Source organism: Thamnophis sirtalis, unplaced genomic scaffold, assembly GCF_051295495.1.
Source record: "Thamnophis sirtalis isolate CommonGarterSnake01/CBP01778 unplaced genomic scaffold, rThaSir2_p1.2 scaffold_2, whole genome shotgun sequence".
Lineage (NCBI taxonomy): Eukaryota > Metazoa > Chordata > Lepidosauria > Squamata > Natricidae > Thamnophis > Thamnophis sirtalis.
In genome coordinates, this window is record NW_028261382.1 from 33,958,670 (window position 1) to 33,980,624 (window position 21,955).

Below are 21,955 nucleotides of genomic sequence, written 5' to 3' on the forward strand. Positions count from 1 at the left end.
TGGGAACAGGCTCCAGCTGTTCTTCTGCCTCACTGAAGTCTGACTCTGAAGGCAGCTGATAACTGTCAGACGGCCCTGTCCCCCTCTCTGCCTCCGACACAGAGCCCTCATCCGAGCCTTCCCCAGACTCCACAACTGGCCCATCTCCCTCCCCAACCTCCTCACTGTCTGAATCTGCTGGCAGGCCCCAACACCTACTTCCAAGGAAGCACAGGAGTTCCCTGCTGCTTTCCAAGGAAATTCCTCGCTACGTCCAGGGAGGGCAGAAAGAGAAATCCCAGCTCCTTGCTTCTGAATCCTGCAACAATGCTTCTCAGGGACCAATTGGGAGAGGAATGCAGGCGTTCATGTGTTTCAAACACCCCACATCACCCCCACCTCCTTTTCTCTCTGCTTCCTTCCCAGGTTTTAAACATGCAGCTGGCCGATGGGAGCCAAGGCGATGTTCCTGTTGACGATTCCAAACTCCACGGTAAACCTGATAAAACCCTGCGGTTTTCCCTCTGCAGTGATAATCTGGAAGGCATATCCGAAGGTGAAGGGCTCACTTTTGTTCCTTGTCCATCAGAAACGCGTTTAAACGGAGCTTTCGTGCATTGCTATCTCCGAACCCGCTGTTGCAAAACTCCATTATCATTATTATTTTGCGCGTTTAGCCCTTTTTCCTTTTTTGTTCTGCCTCGGCTTCCTTCTGTTGCATTTATTGGGTGTCTCTTTTTGGGGCTGGGGTGCAACTCTTAATTGGCCCATTCTCCCCCCCCCCCCCTTCTTCTCCTCCTCCTTCCAAACAGGCCCTTCCAATCGCTCCAATTCGGTATCCTCCCTGGATTTAGAAGGAGAATCCGTTTCCGAATCGGGGGCTGGCCCGTCGGGAAGTAACGGAGTCGAGGCCTTGCAGCTTCTGGAACGTGAGCAAGGTGAGAAGCGACCAGCAAAGTTACCTAGCAGAAATATCTCCCAAGAGGTTGTGGGTGGTGGTGGCATGTAATGGCTCAGTGGTTAAAGATGTTGAGCTTAGAGGAAATAACGGGTTAAAATAGAATAGTTTTTTTTAAATTAGGACTAATGTCTGTGAAATCCAAAAAAGAAATCCAGTATTTAATACTGTTGCAATATAATTCCTTGTGTAGGCATAGTGGTCACCCGTGGCCCAGTTCATACCAGGGCATGCAGAGTCACGCTGAACCACACAGGAGAAAACAAACTCCTAAAACCCCATAACATCCTGATAGTGCATAACATAACATCCTGAGATGTGCCCTACCAATGACACCCAGGATTTGACCATATCAAATATCAAAAGTACAATTTCTAATCTACTGAGCAGTAGATTAGAAATTGTACTTTTACAGGCTGTTTTTAACCACATGCTATTGCTCCTCCTGCCTTTGTCCTATCTCAATAAAAGGGGCTCTCAGACCCCCAATCTGGGTCGCTCCATCCCGAGAAAGGTTGTGTCCTGTCTTTTCTCAACATTGGCCTCATGGGCGAACCATGGGAACGTTACATAATACTACATATAATTACGGCGGCCAGGATTGCCTTTGCCCAGAAATGGGAAAACAAATTTATCCCAAGCGAAGATGAAATAATAAGAAAGGTTATGGACTGTGCTGAAATGGATAAACTAACTAAAGAAATACAGGGAAAGGAAGAATCAGAATTCTACCAGATATGGGATAAATGGTATAGGTGGATGGAGGAAAGAAACAAAAATCAATGAAGGAATACAACAAAACTCAAAAAATAATAGTTATGAGTAAAATAAGAGGGTTAAGAAAGGTGAAACCCAAATGAAATACAATAGAAGGGGAAATAATATAAGGTGAGCGGTATCGATTGCTAATTGCTATTATAAAGAACAGGAAGTTCCTGTTCACACTGTATTGTATAAATGTGGTGTACGTCTAAGTTTTGTGTGTGTGTATTTTACATGTTTGTTAATAAAAATCTTTTTTAAAAAAATTAAAAAAGATGTTGAGCTTGTCAGCTGACAGCCCAGGTTCGAGCCCTGGGCACAGCACACAACAGGGTGAGATCCCTTCCCTTGCTCCAGCTCCTGCCCATCTAACAGTTCGAAAGCATGCAAATGAAAGTAGATAAATAGGTACCACCACAGCATTCTGTGCTCCTTGGCATCTGCTCACGCTGGCCACATGACCACGGCAGTGTCTTCTGACAACCCCATGGCTCTCTTGGATAAGAAACGGGGATGAACCTCAGAGTTGGACACAACTGGACTATTGTGGGCTGCTAGTGGAGTTGGCAGCAGAGTCAGAGAGTGGGGAGGGTTGGGGAGGAAGATGGGCCAGTCCTGGAGTCTGGGGAAGGCTCGGATGAGGGCTCTGTGTCGGAGGCAAAAAGTGGGCCAGGGCTGTATGCCAGTTATCAGCTGCCTTCAGAGTCAGACATCAGTGAGGCAGAAGAACAGCTGGAGCCTGTTCCCAGTGTGCGCATGCGCAGAGTTGCCAGGCGAAGGGAACAGCTAAAGAACAAGGGTCGACTTAGAATTATTTTTTAAACAAAACTTTTCAGTCAATCTCTCTCTTTCTCTCTGTCCTTTTTCTTTTTTCTTTTTTGGCAAATAGCTACCACCCAGGACAACCTGGATGATAAGCTCCGTAAATTTGAGATTCGCGACATGATGGGCTTGACCGAAGACCGGGACATCTCGGAAACCGTGAGCGAGACCTGGAGCACAGACGTGCTGGGAAGTGACTTCGACCCGAATATTGACGAAGACCGTTTGCAGGAGATCACAGGTAACATATTTGGGGGCTGTTGAGCAAGGAGGTGAAAGGGAACCTTTGATTCATAAATGGTCCTGCGAATGAAAGTGAACCTTGCCTGTCCATAGTAGATAGTCTTTCTTCCTCCTCCTCCCTCTCATCTCTCTGTCTCTGTCTCTCTTTCTCATCTCTCTGTGTGTGCGTCCCTCTCCCTCTCTCTTTCTCTGTCTCTGCCTCCTCCCTCCCTCTCTCTTTCTCACCTTTCTCTCTCTCCCCCCCCCCTCTCATCTATCATCAATCTATCCTTCTGTTATCTATCTATTGCAGGGGTAGTCAACCTTTTTATACCTACCGCCCACTTTTGTATCTCTGTTAGTAGTAAAATTTTCTAACCGCCCACTGGTTCCACAGTAATGGTGATTTATAAAGTAGGGAAGTAACTTTACTTTATAAAATTTATAAAGCAGAGTTACAGCAAACCCCTACCGCCCACCATGAAAGCTGAAACGCCCACTAGTGGGCGGTAGGGACCAGGTTGACTACCACTGATCTATTATCTATCATCAATCTATCCTGTCATCTATCATCCATCTATCCTATCCTTCTGTGTTGTCTGTCTGTCTGTCTATCATCAGTCTAGCCTTCTGTCATCTTTCATTTATCTATCTGACTGTCCGTCTGTCTGTCTATCCATCCGTCCAACCATCCTATCCTTCTGTGTCATCTATCTAGCCATCCATCCATCCATCCATCCATCCATCCATCCATCCTATCCTTCTGTGTTGTCTGTCTATCTGTCTGTCTGTCTCTATTTTCTTTCTATCTATCTATCTATCTATCTATCTATCTATCTATCTATCTATCTATCTATCTATCTATCTATCTATCTATCTATCTATCCTTCCGTGCCATCTATCCATCCATCCATCTATCCATCTATCATCAACTTATCTATCAGTCATCTATCTATTCTTCTGTGCCATCCATCAATCAATCATCAATCAATCCATCCATCCATCCATCCATCCATCCATCCTTGTGACCTGTTCACAGTGACTTCTCTCCCCCAGGGGCTGCGGCTGAAAACGTCCTGGGCAGCCTGCTGTGTTTGCCTGGTTCCGGCTCGGTGCTCTTTGACCCCTGCACGGGTTCCACCATCTCCGAAACCACCAGCGAAGCTTGGAGCGTGGAGGTCCTCCCGAGTGACTCAGGTGAAGAATCCTCCATTGGTAACGTTTTTCCCCAGCGTGCAAAAGGACGGAGAAACGGAGGGAAAAGGGCGCAAGGAGCCGATGGCTCCCTCTTCTCGGCCTTCCGCAACCTGTAAACGGATCCTTCTCTCTTTTCATTTTTTAGTCTCACGGACATATTTACAAGTCTACATTCTCATAGTTTAATTAACTATTATTTTAATTTTAACACTTTTAAAACATTCGTTTTTCCATATAAAATATTAAAATATATGATCGGGATTGCTTTGCTTACCATCCCATACACCTATGTGGTTTTACCACCCTCCTTTCCTTTCCTTTTCTCCCTCCCTCCTTCTCTACTTTCTTCCTCCCTCCTTCCTCTTTTCCCTTTCCTTCTTCTCTTCCCTCTCCCCTACTCTGCTCTACCCCTTCATACCCTCTCTCCCTATCCCTCCCCATCTTCCTCTCCTTTCCTCTTTCTTCTTTCCTTCTCCTTCCCTCTCTCTTCCTCTTCCTACCCCTCCCAATCTTCCTCGCCTTTCCTTTTTCTTCTTTCCCTCTCCTCCCCTCTCTCCTCCTATCCCTCTTAATCTTCCTCTCCTTTCCTCTTTCTTCTTTCCCTCTCCTTCCCTCTCCCTCTTCCTACCCCTCCCCACCTTCCTCCTTTCTTCTTTCCCTCTCCTCCCTATCCCTCCCCATCTTCCTCTCCTTTCCTCTTTCTTCTTTCCCTCTCCTTCCCTCTCTCCTCCTCTTCCTATCCCTCCCCATCTTCCTCTCCTCTTTCTTCTTTCCTTCTCCTTTCCTCCCTCTTCCCTATCCTTCTTAATCTTCCTCTCCTTTCCTCTTTCTTCTTTCTTCCCTCTCTCCTCTTCCTATCCCTCCCCATCTTCCTCTTCTTTCCTCTTTCTTCTTTCCCTCTCCTTCCCTCTCTCTCCCTCTTCCTATCCCTCTTAATCTTCCTCTCCTTTCCTCTTCCTTCTTTTCCTCTCCTTCCCTCTCTTCTCCTCTCCTCTTCCTTTCCTCTTCTATTTTTGTGGTTGCCTATTTTCCTTTTTCCGTCGGGTGTATTTTACGGGATGGCCTTCCAGCAAACCCAGCTTCTGACTTTATATTTGCCATTTTGCATTCCCCTTTCCTCGTTATATTTTCCAACCTGTTTTTTTTTAACCTATGTCTCATTCTTTGAACATATACTTATGTATTTGTACTTTACTACATTTATAGCTCCCCCTTCTTCCACCCACCCACCCCTCCATTTTCATTTAATAGTGTATCACCTGGGTTTCTTTTTCTCTCTCTTCCTTTCTTTTCTATCTTATTCATATTCTTTCTCTAACCAGTCACAAAATCTTCCCCAAGTCTTGAAGTACACCGTTTCTTCTTTATTCCTTTATTTATTTTGGAAGTTCTCCAGGGCCCCACAACTGTCATAAATTCCATATGCTGGTTTGCCGTGCCCTCCAAATTTTGATCACATGACTCTGGGCATGTTGTCCCAGTCGTAAGTGTGAGGACTGTTTGTTTCCCCACACCCCCAACACTGTTGTAACACTTGTCGGTCGTTAAATGAAGGATGGTGAGGACTGTATGTGTTGTGAATCTGATTCTTCCCTCTCCTCTTTAGAGGCTCCAGACCTCAAGCAGGAAGAAAGGCTGCAAGAATTGGAGAGCTGCTCGGGGGTAGGAAGTGCCTCCGATGATACCGACGTGAGGGAAGTCAGTTCCCGGCCTAGCACACCGGGCCTCAGTGTGGTGTCAGGTGAGGAAATACCCCCCCCTCCCCCAGAAAAATAGAAGATTCCTTAGCCTGGGTCAAATTGCTTATGTTTTAGATCAGCGGTCACCTACTGATGGTCCATGAGAAAATGTTGGCGGTCCGCAGAAAAATTATTTGCATTTTTTTATATGGCACTAAAATCAGGGGTCCTCAAACTACGGCCCTTGGGACGGATACGTGCAATAAATGCTTGTGTGGCTGCAGAGAGTCTCCCCCTTTGGGGTCTTTTTGTGAGGGTCAGAGGGGGGCAGAAATTCCCACTTGGGGTCTGCTTCGGTCTCCTGGTGGGGATCTTTGGGCGAAGGCTGGAGGGAAGAGCCGCTGGTGGTGAAGAGCCGGAGGGCCTCGTTCCAGTGGGACTGCATCATGGCCTGGAACTGGCTGACCATGTCAGCCCGCTGAGCCTCCAGGCGCCGGCACCTGGCCTTTCACTCCCACAGATCTTCCCTCTGCTTGGAAAGCCTATGCTCCTAGTCCTCAGTGAGGTGCTTCTGCTGAGCCTCCTCCTCCTCGGTCCGATCCAATTTGAACTGAGCTGTTTTGCCAACTCTTTCTCCTGGTGGCTGCTTAGCTCCAGCAACGGCTTCCTGTTGGGGCCCTAAGGAGCCTGGCAGGCGAGGTTGGCAGAGGAGGGGCGAGTAGAGGCTGGCGAGGCGCTTCTCGACATGATGGACATTGGTTTGGCCACACCCACCCAGTCACATGACCACCTCGCCACACCCACCCAGCCGGTCATTAGGCAGATCATATTAGTGATCCGTGGGATTTAAAATTATGAATTTAGTGGCCTCTGAGATCCGAAAGGTTGGTCACCCCTGATTTAGAGGAAGCAGCAAAGCAGAAATTTATCTGGGTATTTTGAACCACATCTCTTACCTAGAAGCTTAGATTAACCTTCTCCCCTTTGCACAGAGAATTCTGGGAGACTTCATGCTGGAGTTGGGAATCGAAGTCTCCATGCATTAAAAGTCTACAGAGATTCTCCATCACCAGGGTCATGGTTTTCCCAAAGTTTTCTTTTCCAAAAGGCTAACTGGGCTTTTGAAGAAGCTTCTTCAGTTCTTACTTAGTTCTTCAGGAATAGAAGAAGCTCCTTGGGTGAGGAGTGAAACCTCAAGGGGAAAAAAAACCCAGTTAGTTGCCTTTTGGAGAAAAAAAAAAGACATCCATGCATTAGAGGCCAGAATTTTACGCCTTGGCTGCGTGCCTTGGAATTGTGGGAGTTGAAGTCCGACCATAGGCCCAGAGGGTGTCCCTCCATTGTTTCAACGATCCTCAGCCGTGACTGGGCTGGTCCAGGGGAATTCTGGGAATTTACGTCACGTCCCCGGAAGATCTGTGGACTCAACCAGCAGGATAGCCTCCAGTTTTGCCCTCAAGTCGTTTTGCAATTTTTTACACTTCAAGCTGACGAGAGCTCTTTGTCGTCCTCTTCAAAGGTATTAGCGCAACGTCCGAGGATATCCCCAACAAGATTGAGGATCTCCGGTCCGAGTGCAGCTCCGACTTCGGTGGGAAAGATTCGGTCACCAGCCCCGACATGGATGAAGCGGTGCACGGTAAGAGCATAGCAGAATAGCAACGCAGCTGGAAGGGAGCTCGGAGGTCTTCTAGTCCAACCCCCCCTCCCCCCCATCAGAGCGGGAAACCCTATGCCATTTCAAATAAGTGGATGGAAACTAATCAAGGAGAGAACCAACCTGGAAACTAGATGAAATTTCCTGACAGTGAGAATAATTAATTGGTGGAATGGAAGTTGCCTTCAGAAGTTGTGGGTGCTTCATCTCCTCCCCCCCTCCTCCTCTCCTTCTCCTTCTCTTTTTCTCCTTCTCTTCTTCTCCTCCTCCTCCTTCCTTCTTCTCCTCCTCCTCTTCCTCCTCCTCCTCATTCTTCTTCTTCTAATCCCTCTCCTCCTCTTTCTCCTCCTCCTCCTCCTTCCCTCATCCCTCTTCTTTTTCTTCCTTTCCCTTCTCCTTTCCCTTCCTCTTCTCCTTCTCTTTTTCTCCGTCTTTTCTTCTTCTTCTCTTCCTCCTTCCTTCTCCTCCTCCTCCTCCTCTTCTCCCTCCTCTTCTTCTCCTCCTCCCTCCTCCTCCTCCTCCTTCTCTTCTCCTTCTCCTTCCTTCTTCTCCTCTTCCTCCTCCTCTTCTTCTTCTCCTCCTCCTCCGCCCTCTCTTCTTCTTCTCCTTCTCCTCCTCATTCTTCTTCTCCTCCTCCTCTTCCTCCTCCTCCTCCCCTCATCCCTCTTCTTCTTCCTCCTCCTCTCCCTTCTCCTTTCCCTTCCCCGATAAAGCCATGTTGTTGTTCTTCTGCCTGGACCTCCTTTGCCTTCAATTCCCCCCTGGAGGATTTAGTGAAGGAGGCTGTATTTTTCTGGGTGTCGCACCAGTTTGTCCAGATGCGAGTTTGATGATTCCCCCTGGCTTTCCCATCACTGGTCTGAAACGGTACAGGGTCTCCTTCCTCAGCAGGGGGTTGGACTAGAAGACCTCCGCGGTCCCTTCCCAGATCTGTCCTTCTGTGAAACTGTGCTCCATGCATTCGGTGGCTGGGCCGTCTCTCAGCCCTGGAAGAATTTTGCCGAACGATTTCTCCCAATTTGTTCCGATCTTCGCATTTCAGGCGCCAGCCACTTGACCTCTCCTCCTTGTCCAGCGGATTCCCTCCTCGCCATGTTCGACCCCTTGGTGGCTCACGAAGGTAATTCTCTCCCAAGCGGGAAGCCCTCGCGAGCAGCTCCTCCGCCCCCTTCCCCCAAGCTCTACTTGCGACCTTCCTCCACCCCGTGGCCTTTTCCCCCTGCAGTGGTCAGGCCCAAGGTCCACTACGCCCGGCCGTCTCACCCGCCGCCGGACCCCCCCATCTTGGAAGGGAGCCTGGGCGGCAGCGACGCCAGGCTCCCCAACTTCACCTCCCACATGGCCATGCTCTTCGACTCGGAGGCCTTCAAGCAGCGCTACTCCTACCCGGAAAGACTCGTGCGCAGCAGGAGCTCCGATATCGTCTCGTCCGCCCGGAGGCCCATGAGCGATCCCGGCTGGAACAGGCGAGCGGGGAACGAGGAGCGGGAGCTTTCGGGGCAGCCCGGGATCAACATCGGAGGGGTGGCGATGATCGCCGGACCGCAGTCTTCGTTTTCGTCTCCGAGCAAAGATTCCTGCAGGGGAGAGGTAGGGGGGGTCTGTCTGCTTTGACCTCGGCTTCCCCAGCAGCACGAACCTGTGTTCCCGTCCCGATAAACCCCTTTTATTTAACTGACAGTGAATTTTCTCTCCAGCAAAGTCTTTCCTCTCCCGCAGTCTTTCAAGATAGTTCACAATTACCGATCTTTATCAGGCTTGGAGAGTGGCCGGGCCGATATCTTTCAGACGCCGCAATACTTGGCAAGAATGCAGGAATGAACTAATGGTCTCCTGCAAACTCCACTCCCCTTTCGCTCCTCTTTTACTTCCTCTGGGAGGGCCATTCACCGTCCACCTGTGGCCTTACTCCCAAGTCAACCCCTGTTCTTTAGCTCTTCCTTTCGTCTGGCTGCTCTGTGCATGCGCACACTGGGAACAGGCTCCAGCTGTTCTTCTGCCTCACTGATGTCTGACTCTGAAGGTAGCTGATAACTGTCGGACGGCCCTGGCCCCCTCTCTGCCTCCGACACAGAGCCCTCCTCAGAGCCTTCCCCAGACTCCAGGACTGGCCCATCTTCCTCCCCAACCTCCTCACTGTCCGAATCTGCCGCCAGCTCTGCTGGCAGGCCACAACACTTTCCTTTCTTTCACTTTTGCTTCCTTCCTTCTTTCTTTCCTTCCCTCCCTCTCTGCTTGTTTGCCTTCTTTCTGACTTTTATGCTACCATGTCTGAATCTCTTGGCAATGTACTATTTAGTCCCTTCCTGTTTTCACAACTGCCCAGGGGAAGGTAGATCTTCCTACCCGTTGTAACCCAGCTCAGCCTAATTTCTCCCTCCCCGTAGATTGAAGACCGGAAGGACAGCGATGACGAAAAATCAGACCGAAACAAACCCTGGTGGAGGAAGCGTTTCGTTTCAGCCATGCCCAAAGGTGAAGCCATAGTTCTTCAGTTGTTATGACTTTTATTTTTTAAAATCTTCCGTTTTCAACAAAGAGTAACATTCAACTCATTTCCATCTCCTTCCCTCCCTTCTCTCATCTTCCTTCTCTCTCTTTCATTTTCCTTCCTTCTTTCTTTCTTTCTTTCTCCTTCCTGCTGTCGTTTCTTTCTTTTTTCTTTCTTCCTTCTTCCTCCCTCCCTCCATTTCCTTCCTTCTCTGTAGCTCCCTCTTCCTTTCCTTCCCTCCTCCTTCATTCCCATCTCCCTCCTCCTTTCTTCCCTCATTCCCTTCTCCTTTCTTCCTTTCCTTCCCCTTCCCTCCCTTCTCTCATCTTCCTTCTCTCTTTCATTGTCCGTCCTTCCTTCTTTACTTCTTTCTTTCTTTCTTTCTTTTTCCTTCCTTCCTTTTTTCTTTTTATTTCTTCCTTCCGCCTCCCTCCATTTCCTTCCTTCTCGGTAGCTCCCTCCTCCTTTCCTTCCCTCCTCCTTCATTCCCATCTCCCTCCTTCTTTCTTCCCTTCCTTCCCCTTCTCTCTCTTCTGTCTCATCTTTCTTCTCTCTCCTTCCCCTTCCTCCCTCCCCTCCCTCCCTCCCTCCCTCCCTTCCTTTCCTTCTTTCTTTCTCCTTCCTGCCTTCCTTTCTTTTTTCTTTTTCTTTCTTCCTTCTTCCTCCCTCCCTCCATTTCCTTCCTTCTCTGTAGCTCCCTCCTCCTTTCCTTCCCTCCTCCTTTCTTCCCTCATTCCCTTCTCCTTTCTTCCCTTCCTTCCCTTTCCCTCCATTCTGTCTCAACTTCTCTCTCCTTCCCCTTCCTCCTTCTCCTCCCTCCCTTCCTTTCCTTCTTTCTTTCCTTCCTTCCTTCCTTCCTTCCTTCCTTCCTTCCTTCCTTCCTTCCTCCTTCCTTCCTTCCTTCCTTCCTTCCTTCCTTCCTTCCTTCCTTCCTTCCTTCCTTTCTTTCTTTCTCCTTCCTTTCTCTTTCTTTCCATGCAAAAAAGGGATCTAGTACCAACTAAAACATATTACCTGCTTACTTCCCAGCTCAAATTCCGTTTAGAAAAAAAGAAAAACAAGACAAGGAGAAGGATGACTTCGTGCCCGACCGATTTCCCTCTCTCCAAGGTTTGTAGGGGTTGCAGTCCTTCTAGCCCGTTCTTGCTAACCTTCCTATCGCTTTGCAAATAGCCCTTGAATTACGAGCCTACCCATTGCGGGTTCGTTCATGAATATTCTGACAGTCTCTGCTTCTCCTTCTCTTACATTTCTCATATTTTTTGGGGGAACATAATTCAGTGTCGTGTTTAGATCTCCAGCCATCCTCTTTTTTCCCCCTCCACGGTGGGTTTAGCTGGTTATTAATTTTGAGAGCCAAAGGAAGGAGGAAGGAGACTTTATCCAGGGTCATTCAGGCCTTGGAACGATTCCAGGTGCCCAAAACATTTGACTGTTTGGTTTGATCCGTCAGACGACTCCGGCCCTCGGCTGAGCACTCAAGCCCAGGCGGCTGAAGACATTCTGGACAAGTATAGGAACGCCATCAAGCGTGCCAGCCCTTGCGAGGGGGCCGCCGTGAATTATGACAGCACCGGTGAGTCTCCCCTCTCGCCGTTCGCCCCTTTCCTTCGGCAGGCGGGCGGGAGAAAGAGAACGACACGCTTACCCTGTCAAATGCCTTTTTTCCCCTCCCAGAAGCCATTGGGGACAACGAGAGCCTCCACGACGCCTTGCAGAACATCTCGGCCGATGACATGCCGGATTCGGCCAGCCAGGCAGCTCAACCGCAGGACTCCACTTTCTCCTACAGGTGCCTCCGGGGGGCTCAAGCACCAGATTGCATGGAGGGGGTTGGGGGAGAAGATGCCCTCAGCTTTCTTTTTAGTGGATAGGAGGCCACGATTAGGGCCCCTGGCAGAGGAGCAGGTCTGATTCTTCTTCTTGCGTTAGATTCATTGGTCGTTTCCTTCCTTGGCTGGTCTTCACAGGCTTAAGGACCTTGGGATGAATGAAAACTAATAAAGGGGGGGGGGGCTTTGTGTGTCTGTGTGTGTGCACATGGAAATCTGGAAGGAAGGGAGAGGTGGAAGGGTAGGAAAGAGGAAGAGAGATGGAGGAGAAAAAAGGAAGGAATAGAAGGATGGAAAAAGGGAGAGGGGAAAGGGAAGTAGGAAGGAAGGAAGGGGAAAAGGGAGGGGAAGAGGCAGGTAGAGATGGAGGGGGAAAAGGAAGGCGGGAGTGCGGGAGAGGTGGAAGGGTAGGAAAAAGGGAGAGAGATGGAGGAGAAAAAAGGAAGGAATGGAAGGACAGAAAAAAGGAGAGGTGAAAGGGAAGTAGGAAGGAAGGAAGGGGAAAAGGGAGGGGAAGAGGGAGGGAGAGATGGGGGGGAAAGGGGAGGGAGGGAAGGAGAGAGAGGTGGAAAGGAAGGAAAGATGGAGGGGAAAAATGGAAGGAAGGAGAGATGGAAGGGAAGTAGGAAGGAAGGAAATGAGGGAATAAGGGAGAGGTGGAAGGGAAGGAAAGATGGGGGTAAATAGGAGGAGGGAGAGGTGGAATGGAAGTAGTAAGTAATGAAGGAAGGAAGGAAAGTAGGCAGGGAGAGATGGAAGAGAAGAAAAGAGGGAGGGGGATAAATGGAAGGAGGGAGAGGTGGAATGGAAATAAGTAATGAAGGAAGGAAACAAGGAAAGGGGGAAGAGGGAGTGGTAGAAGGGAAGAAAAGGAGGGAGGGAGAGATGAAGGGGAAAAAAGGAAGGAAGGAAAGGAGCTAAGGAGGGAGAGGGGGAAGGGAAGTAGTAATTAAGGGAAAGAGGGAAGGAGAAAGAGATCGGGAAAGAAGGAGGGAAGGTTTCGCAGCACTCCTCCTCCTCCTCCTCCTCCTCCTGCCCTCTATTCACGCCCATCTTTTGCTCCCGACAGGGACGCCAAGAAGAAGCTGCGCATGGCCCTCTGCTCCGCCGACTCCGTCGCTTTCCCCGTCTTGCCCCACTCCACGCGGAACGGCCTCCCCGATCACACGGACCCCGAAGGTGAAGCCCCGGTGGCCCCGCCCTGGCCCCCTCCCCCCACAGAGGCTCACTCCCTTCCCCTCCCCATGGAAAGGGAGGCTGCAAAGACTTCTGATCTGCCCACCCCTCACCCGCTCCATTTGGGGGGCAATTGCAAAGAAACTCCTCATTTCCCCCCAATTCATTCTTCTCCTCTCCCCCTTTCCTTTTCTCTCTCCTCTCCTCCCTTTGCTCCTTTTTTCTTTCTCCTCTCTTCCTTTCCCTTTCTCTCTCTTCTCCTTTTGCTCCTTTTTTCTTCCTCTTCTCCTCTCTCCTTTTCCCTTTCTCTCTTCTCTCCTCCCCTTCCTTCATTTTTTCTTTCCTCTCCTCTCTCACTTTCTCTCTCCTCCTCTCCTCCCCTTCCTTCCTTTTTTCTTTCTCCTCTCTCTCTTCTCCTCTCCTCCTCTTGCTCCTTTTTTCTTCCTCCTCTCTCCCTTTCCCTTTCTCCCTCTTCTCCTTTTGCTCCTTTTTTCTTCCTCTTCTCCTCTCCCCTTTTCCCTTTCTCTCTTCTCCTCTCCTCCCCTTCCTTCATTTTTTCTTTCCTTGCTCCCTTTCTCTCTCTTCTTCCTTTGCTCCTTTTTTCTTTCTCCTCTCCCTCTTTCCCTCTCTTCTCTTCTCCTCTCCTTCCATTCCTTTCTTTTTTCTTTCTCCTCCTCCTCTCTCTCTTTCCCTCTCTTCTCCTCTCCTCCCCTTACTCCTTTTTTTCTTCCTCCTCTCCTTGTTCCTTTCCTTCCTCCTCCTCTCTCTTCCCTCCTTCTCCTTCTCCTCCCTCCCTTCTTTCTTTCAGACAACGAAATCGTCTGCTTCCTCAAAGTCCAGCTGGCTGAAGCCATCAACCTCCAGGACAAGAACCTGATGGCCCAGCTCCAGGAGACCATGCGCTGCGTCGGGCGGTTTGACAACCAGACGTGCCGGAAATTGCTGGCCTCGATCGCTGAGGATTACAGGTGCAAAATCCCTCCGTCTCCCCTTTTCAAAACGGATATTTGGGGCAGAGGCTCATGGGGGCATCCTGGAGGAAGGAGGGGGGGGGCATCGTGCGTTGTCCCTTCTGGTCAAAACGACCCATCTCTGAATGTCAAGGATGGGACCTTCTGCTAAAGTCGGCCTGCCGTCTTGGTCTGTTGCAGGAAACGGGCCCCTTACTTCACCTACCTGACCCGTTGTCGCCAGGGCCTCCAGACCACCCAAGCCCACCTGGAACGGCTGCTGCAGCGAGTCCTGAGGGACAAGGAAGTGGCCAACCACTACTTCACCACCGTCTGCGTCCGGTTGCTCCTGGAGAGCAAAGAATCCAAGATCCGAGCGTTCATTCAGGGTGAGGAGTTTCAATGCAATACAGATACAAGAGCAGAGTTGGAAGGGACCTTGGAGGTCTTCTAGTCCAACCCCCTGCCTAGGCAGGAAACCCCACAACACTTCAGACAAATGGTTATCCAACATCTTCTTAAAGACTTCCAGTGTTGGGGCATTCACAACTTCTGGAGGCAAATTCTGTCCCACTGATTAATTGTTCTCACTGTCAGGAAATTTCTCCTCAGTTCTAAGTTGCTTCTCTCCTTAATCAGTTTCCACCCATTGCTTCTTGTCCTGCCCTCAGGTGCCTTGGAGAATAGTTTGACTGCATCTTCTTTGGGGCAGCCCCTGAGATATTGGAAGACTGCTATCATGTCTCCCCTAGTTCTTCTTTTCATCAAACTAGACATACCCAGTTCCTGCAACTGTTCTTCGTATGTTTTATCCTCCAGTCTCCTAATCATCTTTGTCTAATTGGCTCGGCCGGAAGGTTTGACCAATTTCGTTGTATTTAAGTACAATGACAATAACGATTATACTTCTACTTGACAGCCCAAGGATGGGAAAATGAAGATTGGGCTCATTGAATTACATTTGAATTAAGAAATTGGGCAGGGCCAAGACATAGAAGAAACCACCACCCCCTTTCCACTCAAAACTCCAGGTTTATATACTTGGAAAAGGCTCAAGGGTTGGGGTCTCTGAGGAAGAGAGACCGCCTACTGCCAATTACCTACACTAGGCTGATACGATCCCATAGATTAGGCCTCCTCCGAATTCCATCCGCCGGCCAATGTCGGCTGGCAACTACCTGGAGGAGAGCCTTCTCGGTGGCTGCTCCGACCCTCTGGAACGAACTCCCCGTGGAGATTCGTACCCTCACCACCCTCCAGACCTTCCACGTAGCCCTTAAGTCCTGGCTGTCCCAACAGGCTGGGGCTAAAGATTCAACCCCACTCGAATTGTATGACTGTTGTGTTTTTAATGATGTATCGTTTTTATGTTTGTGACTCGTTTGTCCTCCCTCCCCTTGAGTTGTGAGCCGCCCTGAGTCCCCCCAGGGAAAAGGGCGGCATACAAATAAAGCATCTCAATCTCACCCTCCCAAGTGGCTTTACTCCCAAGTTGACCCTGATTTCTGAGCTGTTCTTTTCTTCTGGCAGCTCTGCGCATGCACACACCGGGAAAGGCTCCAGCTGTTCCTCTGCCTCACTCAATTCATAATTTTAAATCCCGCGGACCACACTTACAAGTTTTTTTAAAATAGATGAATAGTATTTACTACAATATTAAAAAAAAGAAAAATAATTTTTCTGCAGACCCCTGGTTGGTGACCACTGCTTTGGAGAATAGCTCGACTCCCTCTTCTTTGTGGCAGCCCCTGAGATATTGGAAGACTGCTATCATGTCTCCTCTGGTCCTTCTTTTCATCAGGCTAGACATACCCAGTTCCAGCAAATATACAGTATATCAAGAGCACACCCCCTCACATTTTGTCAATATTTAAGGATATCTTTTCATGGGACAACACTGAAGAAATGACACTTAGCTACAATGTCAAGTAGTGAGTAGGCAGCTGGTATAACAGTGTAAATGTACTGTCCCCTCAAAATAACGTAACACACAGCCAGAAAGAGTTAAATATTGACAAAATGTGAAGGGGGGGGTACTTCTGTGACCTACTGTAAGTGTAAGGGCTGTTGCTAGCGCTGACCCTCGCTGTTCCTTGCCCAAAGATTTCCAGAAGCTGACGGCGGCGGATGACAAAACGGCCCAGGTGGAAGACTTCCTGCAGTTCCTCTACGGGGCGATGGCCCAGGACGTCATCTGGCAGAACGCCAGCGAGGAGCAGATGCAGGACGCCCAGCTGGTGATCGAACGCAGCGTCATGAACCGCATCTTCAAGCTCGCCTTCTACCCCAACCAGGATGGGGACATCCTGCGGGATCAGTGAGTCTGCTCGCCGGCCGAGTCTCCTCCTTGCCGTCCTCGGGGTCTTCAGCCCACACGGAGGTTGGGAAGGGGGCGGCTCTTTTCAGGGGAGACTCTATGGGGTCTCACCCTACACTTCTGAGTTTCAATCGAGGGGGATATCTGAAGCTCGGGGTTGAAATGAAGGGGTCCTCGGTGCTCTCCGTGCTTGGTGGTTCTCTTGTAGACATTTCTAGCACTGATGAAGTTACCTAGTTGGGTAATGAAATCATCATCATCATCTTCATTTAATGAGCCCATAATCACTTGCAGGGTGGGATTTGGTTTATTGGCCGGATGCTCTTCCTGTCGCCAGGGCGGAGTTTTGTTCAGCAGCTCCATTCTCATCGTCCCCAGAGAGAGGAACTATCACCCTCTACCTAGGATCGAACTCACAGCCTCCTGATTGTGAGGCGATAGCGCCACCCCTAGGCCGCCGCACCCACTCTCAGCTGGCTTCCGACAAGCAAAATGAACCAGGGAAGCCGGTTTCGCTTAACGACCTTATCATTCACCGAACTGCGGTGGTTTGCTTCACATTCACAGCAAGGGGAGGGAAAGGTCATAAAATCGGACGTGGCTCCCTTAGCAACCACCTTAGGAGTGGAAATTCTAAGTTATGGTCGTAAGTGAAGCTCGCCTGCGTTGCCCAAGAGATTTGGGGAGAGACGTAACAAAGAGAAAATGAAGTGACACTCCTCCTCCTCCTCCTCTCGTTTATTGCCAGGCTTCTTCATGACCACATCCAGAGATTGTCCAAAGTGGTGACTGCCAACCATAAAGCTCTCCAGATCCCAGAGGTAATCCCTCATCTCAAAAGATCCCTTCCTTCCGGTTGCAGAATCCACCAGGCTACAAGAGGAAGCGTGATTAAAACCTGTGCAAAAATGAGCCAGCCAGTTGGGGAGCAGGGAAGAGGGGAAGGCTGGCAGGTGTAACCCAATAGTCAGTGACTTTTTGGTGACTTACGACTGGTGTTTCGGCAATACGACCTTGCCCATGTTTCGCAATTCGGGCGCTTGGCAGCTGGCTCCTATTTACGATGGTCACAAGGGGCCACACAGTCCCCTTTTGCGACCTTCTGATCAAAGTAAATAGAAGAAGCCTGATTCGCTGGACCCGGGCCTCATTGCTAACTTAACAACCACAGGGATCCACTTAAAACAACAGTGACCAGAATGGGCATAAAATGGGGCATGAAACTCATGGGACAACTATCTCTTTAGCAGTTAGAAATTTCCGGCTCCCTTGGGGTCATAAGTTGAGACAGTCTGTAGTGGGGGGAAGACATGACCATGGAGGTGGATACCTGTGGCTTGATTTTTTGATTGTGGCCCGCCAGCAGAGCTGGCGGCAGATTCGGACAGTGAGGAGGGTTGGGGAGGAAGATGGGCCAGTCCTGGAGTCTGGGGAAGGCTCTGAGGGAGGGCTATGTGTCGGAGGCAGAGAGGGGGCCAGCCCTATGCCAGTTATCAGCTGCCTTCAGAATCAGACATCAGTGAGACAGACGAACAGCTGGAGCCTGTTCCCAGTGTGCACATGCACAGAGTTGCCAGATTAAGGGAACAGCTAAAGAACAGGGGTCGACTTGGAGTAAGGCCACAGGTGGACGGTGAATGGCCCCTCCCAGAGGAAATAAAAGAGGAGCGAAAGGGGAGTGGAGTTTGCAGGAGACCATGAGTTCACTCAATTGGTTCGTGACTCTCCGAGACTCCTTGCCAAGTTTTGCAGAGATCCGCCTGGCAGCTCTCCAAGCCAGATAAGGTCTGTGACTGTAAATCCTCCCTTGAAAGACTTTGCTGGAGGTGAATGAGCAGAATTCACAGTCAATTAATAAAAGGGGGTTTTCTCCTCTGGCCCCTCCCAGAGGGAATAAAAGGGGGGAGAAAGGGGAGTGGAGCTTGCAGGAGACCATTAGTTCATCCCTGGCATTCTTGCCAAGTATTGCGGCATCTGAAAGTTACCGGCCTGGCCACTCTCCAAGCCCGATCAAGGTCAGTAATTGTGAACTATCTTGAAAGGCTGTGGGAGAGGAAAGACTTTGCTGGAGAGGAATTCATTGTCAATTCAATAACAGGGATTTCTCGGGACGGGAACCCAGGTTCGTGCTGCTGGGGAAGCCGAAGTCAGAACAGTTTTCTATCTCGAGACAACCTGGATGTCCTTCAGACCTGGGGACTCCAAATCCCAGCATTCCCCCAACAGGCATTGCGGAGAATGCTGGGAGTTGAAGTCCTCCATCTGGAACCTTCTCCACCCAACTTGGATGAGGTCCCTCAAGAGCCAAACGCCTCCTTCTCTCCCAGGTCTACCTGCGGGAAGCCCCCTGGCCATCGGCCCAGGCCGAGATCTGCACCATCAGTGCCTACAAGACTCCCCGAGACAAACTCCAGTGCGTCTTGCGGATGTGTTCGACCATCATGAACCTCTTGAGTTTGGCCAACGAGGACTCGGTGCCCGGAGCGGACGATTTCGTTCCTGTGCTTGTTTTTGTCCTCATCAAGGTAAGGAGAAGCTACCATAAGGGGTTTCTTCCTCCAGAGGTAACTTCCAAGGTGTCGTCCCTAGAGGTTGTCTTTTTGGGGGGGGCGGGGTTGGGGGGAGTGGGAGGGAACCATCTCCCAAACCAGCAGCGCAAGATTCAAACTGGGTTGTTTAATTGATGTTTGCGTTGGTAGCGAAGGGAGCGTTTCTCTTCTCCCGGAAGGGTTTTGCAAAAGTGGACTTAATTTTTTTCTCCTTTGTGTCAGATCAGCCTTCCTTCGTCCCATCCTCCATCCCTGGTCTAATTCACTCTCCAAATCTTTTTCTATTCATCTTTTCTTTTTTATTCCTTCCTTTCTTCCTTCCTCCCTCCCTCCCTTGCTGCTGGAATCTTTCTCTTCCGTATTTTTCTCTTGTAACCCTTCTTTCCTTTCTCTCTCTCTCTCCTCTCTTTCTCATATTCCTTCTTTCCTTCCTTCCTCACATGACTACATTCGTTCCTCCCTCCTTCCCTTGCTGCTGGAATCTTTTTCATTCTCTTCCGTATTTTTCTCTCGTAACCCTTCTTTCCTTTCTCTCTCTCTCTCCGCTCTTTCTCATATTCCTTCTTTCTTTCCTTCCTTCCTTCCTTCCTCACATGACTACATTCGTTCCTCCCTCCCTCCCTCCCTTGCTGCTGGAATCTTTCTCTTCCGTATTTTTCTCTCGTAACCCTTCATTCCTTTCTCTCTCTCTCTCCTCTCTTTCTCATATTCCTTCTTTCCTTCCTTCCTCACATGACTACATTCGTTCCTCCCTCCTTCCCTTGCTGCTGTAATCTTTCTCATTCTCTTCCGTATTTTTCTCTCGTAACCCTTCTTTCCTTTCTCTCTCTGTCTCCTTCCCTCTTTCTCATCTTCCTTCCTTCCTCACATAACTAGAATCCTTCCTTCCTTCCTTCCTTCCTTCCTTCCTTCCTTCCTTCCTTCCTCCTTCCTTCCTTCCTTCCTTCCTTCCTTCCTCACTTATAACTAGATTCCTTCCTTCCTTTTCTCCCTCCTTCCCTCCCCTCCCTCCTCTGTACATTATCGAGAAATCGTGATCCCACCCCCGACATCCTGCTCTGCCCCCCCCCCGGCAAAAGTTGCAAGAGAGAAAGGGCAGAACCCCCCTCCCCCTTTCTGTTTTGAGTGTTGTCCACTCCCGAATAGAGTCACAGTTAGCGGGCGGGTTGTTGTTGTCGTCTCCCCCACCTTCCCGACCGTGGAGATACCTTCAGCTGGAACTTTAGCCTCCTCCCACCGTTCCCTGAAGAGCCAGTGGCCTTCCAGAGACAGAGACAAGCCCTTTTATTGATTAATCCATGGGACTCTCTCCTGATTTCCTGCCCAGGCCAACCCTCCTTGCCTCCTATCCACCGTCCAGTACATTAGCAGCTTCTACGCCAACTCTTTAACCGGGGAGGAATCGTATTGGTGGATGCAGTTCACCGCAGCCGTGGAGTTCATCAAGACCATCGATGAACGCAAGTGAGCCCAGCCGGCCTTTCCTGCTCCAGGGGTGGGGTGGTGGGGGAGACACCCTGAGGCCACGTAGAAGCTCCTCACGAATGTATTTCTCCTGGTCCCCACCGGAGAGATGCCAGCATTGGAAAGGGAAACCCCTCGCCTTCCCTCTGTGTAAATACGGTATTAATCCGACTAATAGGAGTGCTGGGATGCGTTTCTCATTATTATTATTATTTTTGTATCCAAAAGAAAAGGTTTCTTTTCCGCCCCCTTCCTGCTCTTTCATTTAGGAACTAGCGCGAGATTCCAAAAGGGACCATATTTTATAAGGAATCTTGGAATCTCCCCGAAGTCTCTGACTCTCTCTCTTTTTTTTGTTGTCACTGGGAATCTCAACGGACGGATAAGTTTCTTCCTTTCCCCGGGATGATTTCCCTTTCCTTTCTCCAGTAATAAGAATAGTAATAAAGCCGCAATATTTTTTATTTGTCAATCTGGGCTGGGAGCGAAGACGGAGGTTTCTTAACCATCTTTTTCATTCGCCTGCATCTTCTGGTGGGGTGGGGTGGTGGGGCGGTGAGAAGAAGAGCCCCCTCCCCTCCAAAGCCGGAAGGGAAGAGCTTGCAGGAAGCAAAAAAAAAAAAAAAAGCCGAAAAGGGAAACGTTTCAATCATGATCAAATCGCACGAATGGGAAACTCTTTGCCGTCCGGTGGTTGTGCGAACGGCCGGATATCTCGGGCGGCCCACGGATTCGAATCGGGACACAATTTCTCCAGATCAATGCTTATGACTGCCTACTGAATTTAAAGCTGATTTTTTTCCCCCCTCCCTTTCTCCCTTTTGGAGGGAGAGGGGAGATCAAAGCCCACGTATTTATTTTTAAAATGTGAAAATTTACTAACACTGGAAGTCACCCGAAGTGGGGTGGGGTTTTTTTTGGGGGGGGGGGGTTGTTTCGTTTTCTCAGTTCTCATCGGTCTAGCTTTTTTCTTTTTCTTTTTTGGGGTATTTTTTTTGTTTTTCTTTTTCCAAACGAAATTCGACAAAGCCTTTCAGTATTTGTCTGTTGCACAAGGCAGGAAGTTAGAAACAAAAGGGATTGTGGCAAAGAAATGGTAATATATATATATATATATATATATATATATATATATATATATATATATATATATATATATATATATATATATATATATATATATATATATATATATATATATTTATATATACATATATATCTATATATATCTATATATATAAAAAAAGTCTCGATACCTTTGCTTTTTCCTTCTGGAAGACTGTGTATACTGTACAAATCCCAAATGAACTTTTTTCCCCTCCCCAACGAAAACCAGAAACTGTAATATATATTTTGATTATTCCTATTAAAAAAAAAAACATGCTGCAGGCGTTTGGGCGAAGTCTTTAATGATCTGGTTGCTTCGTGTACGTTTCATTTTGAGTCTCTCAAGACTTTAACTTAAAGGTAAAGCTTTCCCTTGCACATCTGTGCTAGTCGTTTCCGACTCTAGGGGGCGCTGCTCATCTCCGTTTCAAAGCCGAAGAGCCAGCGCTGTCCGAAGACGTCTCCGTGGATATGTGGCCAGCGTGACTTAATGCTGAAGGCGCACAGAACACTGTTCCCTTCCCACCAAAGGTGGTGCCTATTTTTCTACTTGCATTTTTTTTAACGTGCTTTTGAACTGCTAGGTTGGCAGAAGCTGGGAGAAGTCACGGGAGCTCCCTCCATTACGCGGCGCTGGGGATTCGAACTGCCAAAGGTGGTTCTTATTTTTTCTACTTGCATTTTTTTACCTGCTTTCGAACTGCTAGGTTGGCAGATTCTGGGACAAGTCACGGGAGCTCCCTCCGTTACGCGGCGCTGGGGATTCGAACCACCGAACTGTCGGCCTTTCTGA

At 49.2% G+C, this 21,955-nt stretch overlaps 1 protein-coding gene across 5 annotated transcripts in view; it reads left to right on the forward strand.

Annotated features, from left to right (window-relative positions):
* Window positions 1-21,217, forward strand: part of GAPVD1 (GTPase activating protein and VPS9 domains 1) — a 38,744-nt gene extending 17,527 nt beyond the window's left edge. For 2 of the 5 annotated variants that reach the window (XM_087704717.1, XM_087704720.1), the window contains 19 exons: window positions 406-535; window positions 792-917; window positions 2,589-2,762; window positions 3,800-3,940; window positions 5,547-5,681; window positions 7,139-7,258; window positions 8,319-8,396; window positions 8,502-8,866; window positions 9,664-9,751; window positions 10,797-10,877; window positions 11,221-11,343; window positions 11,445-11,559; window positions 12,669-12,778; window positions 13,584-13,743; window positions 13,927-14,114; window positions 15,829-16,042; window positions 16,791-16,863; window positions 18,370-18,567; window positions 19,919-21,217. In XM_087704717.1, the coding sequence (XP_087560843.1) occupies window positions 406-535; window positions 792-917; window positions 2,589-2,762; window positions 3,800-3,940; window positions 5,547-5,681; window positions 7,139-7,258; window positions 8,319-8,396; window positions 8,502-8,866; window positions 9,664-9,751; window positions 10,797-10,877; window positions 11,221-11,343; window positions 11,445-11,559; window positions 12,669-12,778; window positions 13,584-13,743; window positions 13,927-14,114; window positions 15,829-16,042; window positions 16,791-16,863; window positions 18,370-18,567; window positions 19,919-20,059 (2,760 nt within the window). In that variant the 3' untranslated portion in view covers window positions 20,060-21,217. The remainder of the gene's footprint in view (window positions 1-405; window positions 536-791; window positions 918-2,588; window positions 2,763-3,799; window positions 3,941-5,546; window positions 5,682-7,138; window positions 7,259-8,318; window positions 8,397-8,501; window positions 8,867-9,663; window positions 9,752-10,796; window positions 10,878-11,220; window positions 11,344-11,444; window positions 11,560-12,668; window positions 12,779-13,583; window positions 13,744-13,926; window positions 14,115-15,828; window positions 16,043-16,790; window positions 16,864-18,369; window positions 18,568-19,918) is intronic. The other 3 variants (XM_087704719.1, XM_087704721.1, XM_087704718.1) reach the window with 2 other exon arrangements.
* The last annotated feature ends 738 nt before the right edge of the window (window positions 21,218-21,955 follow it).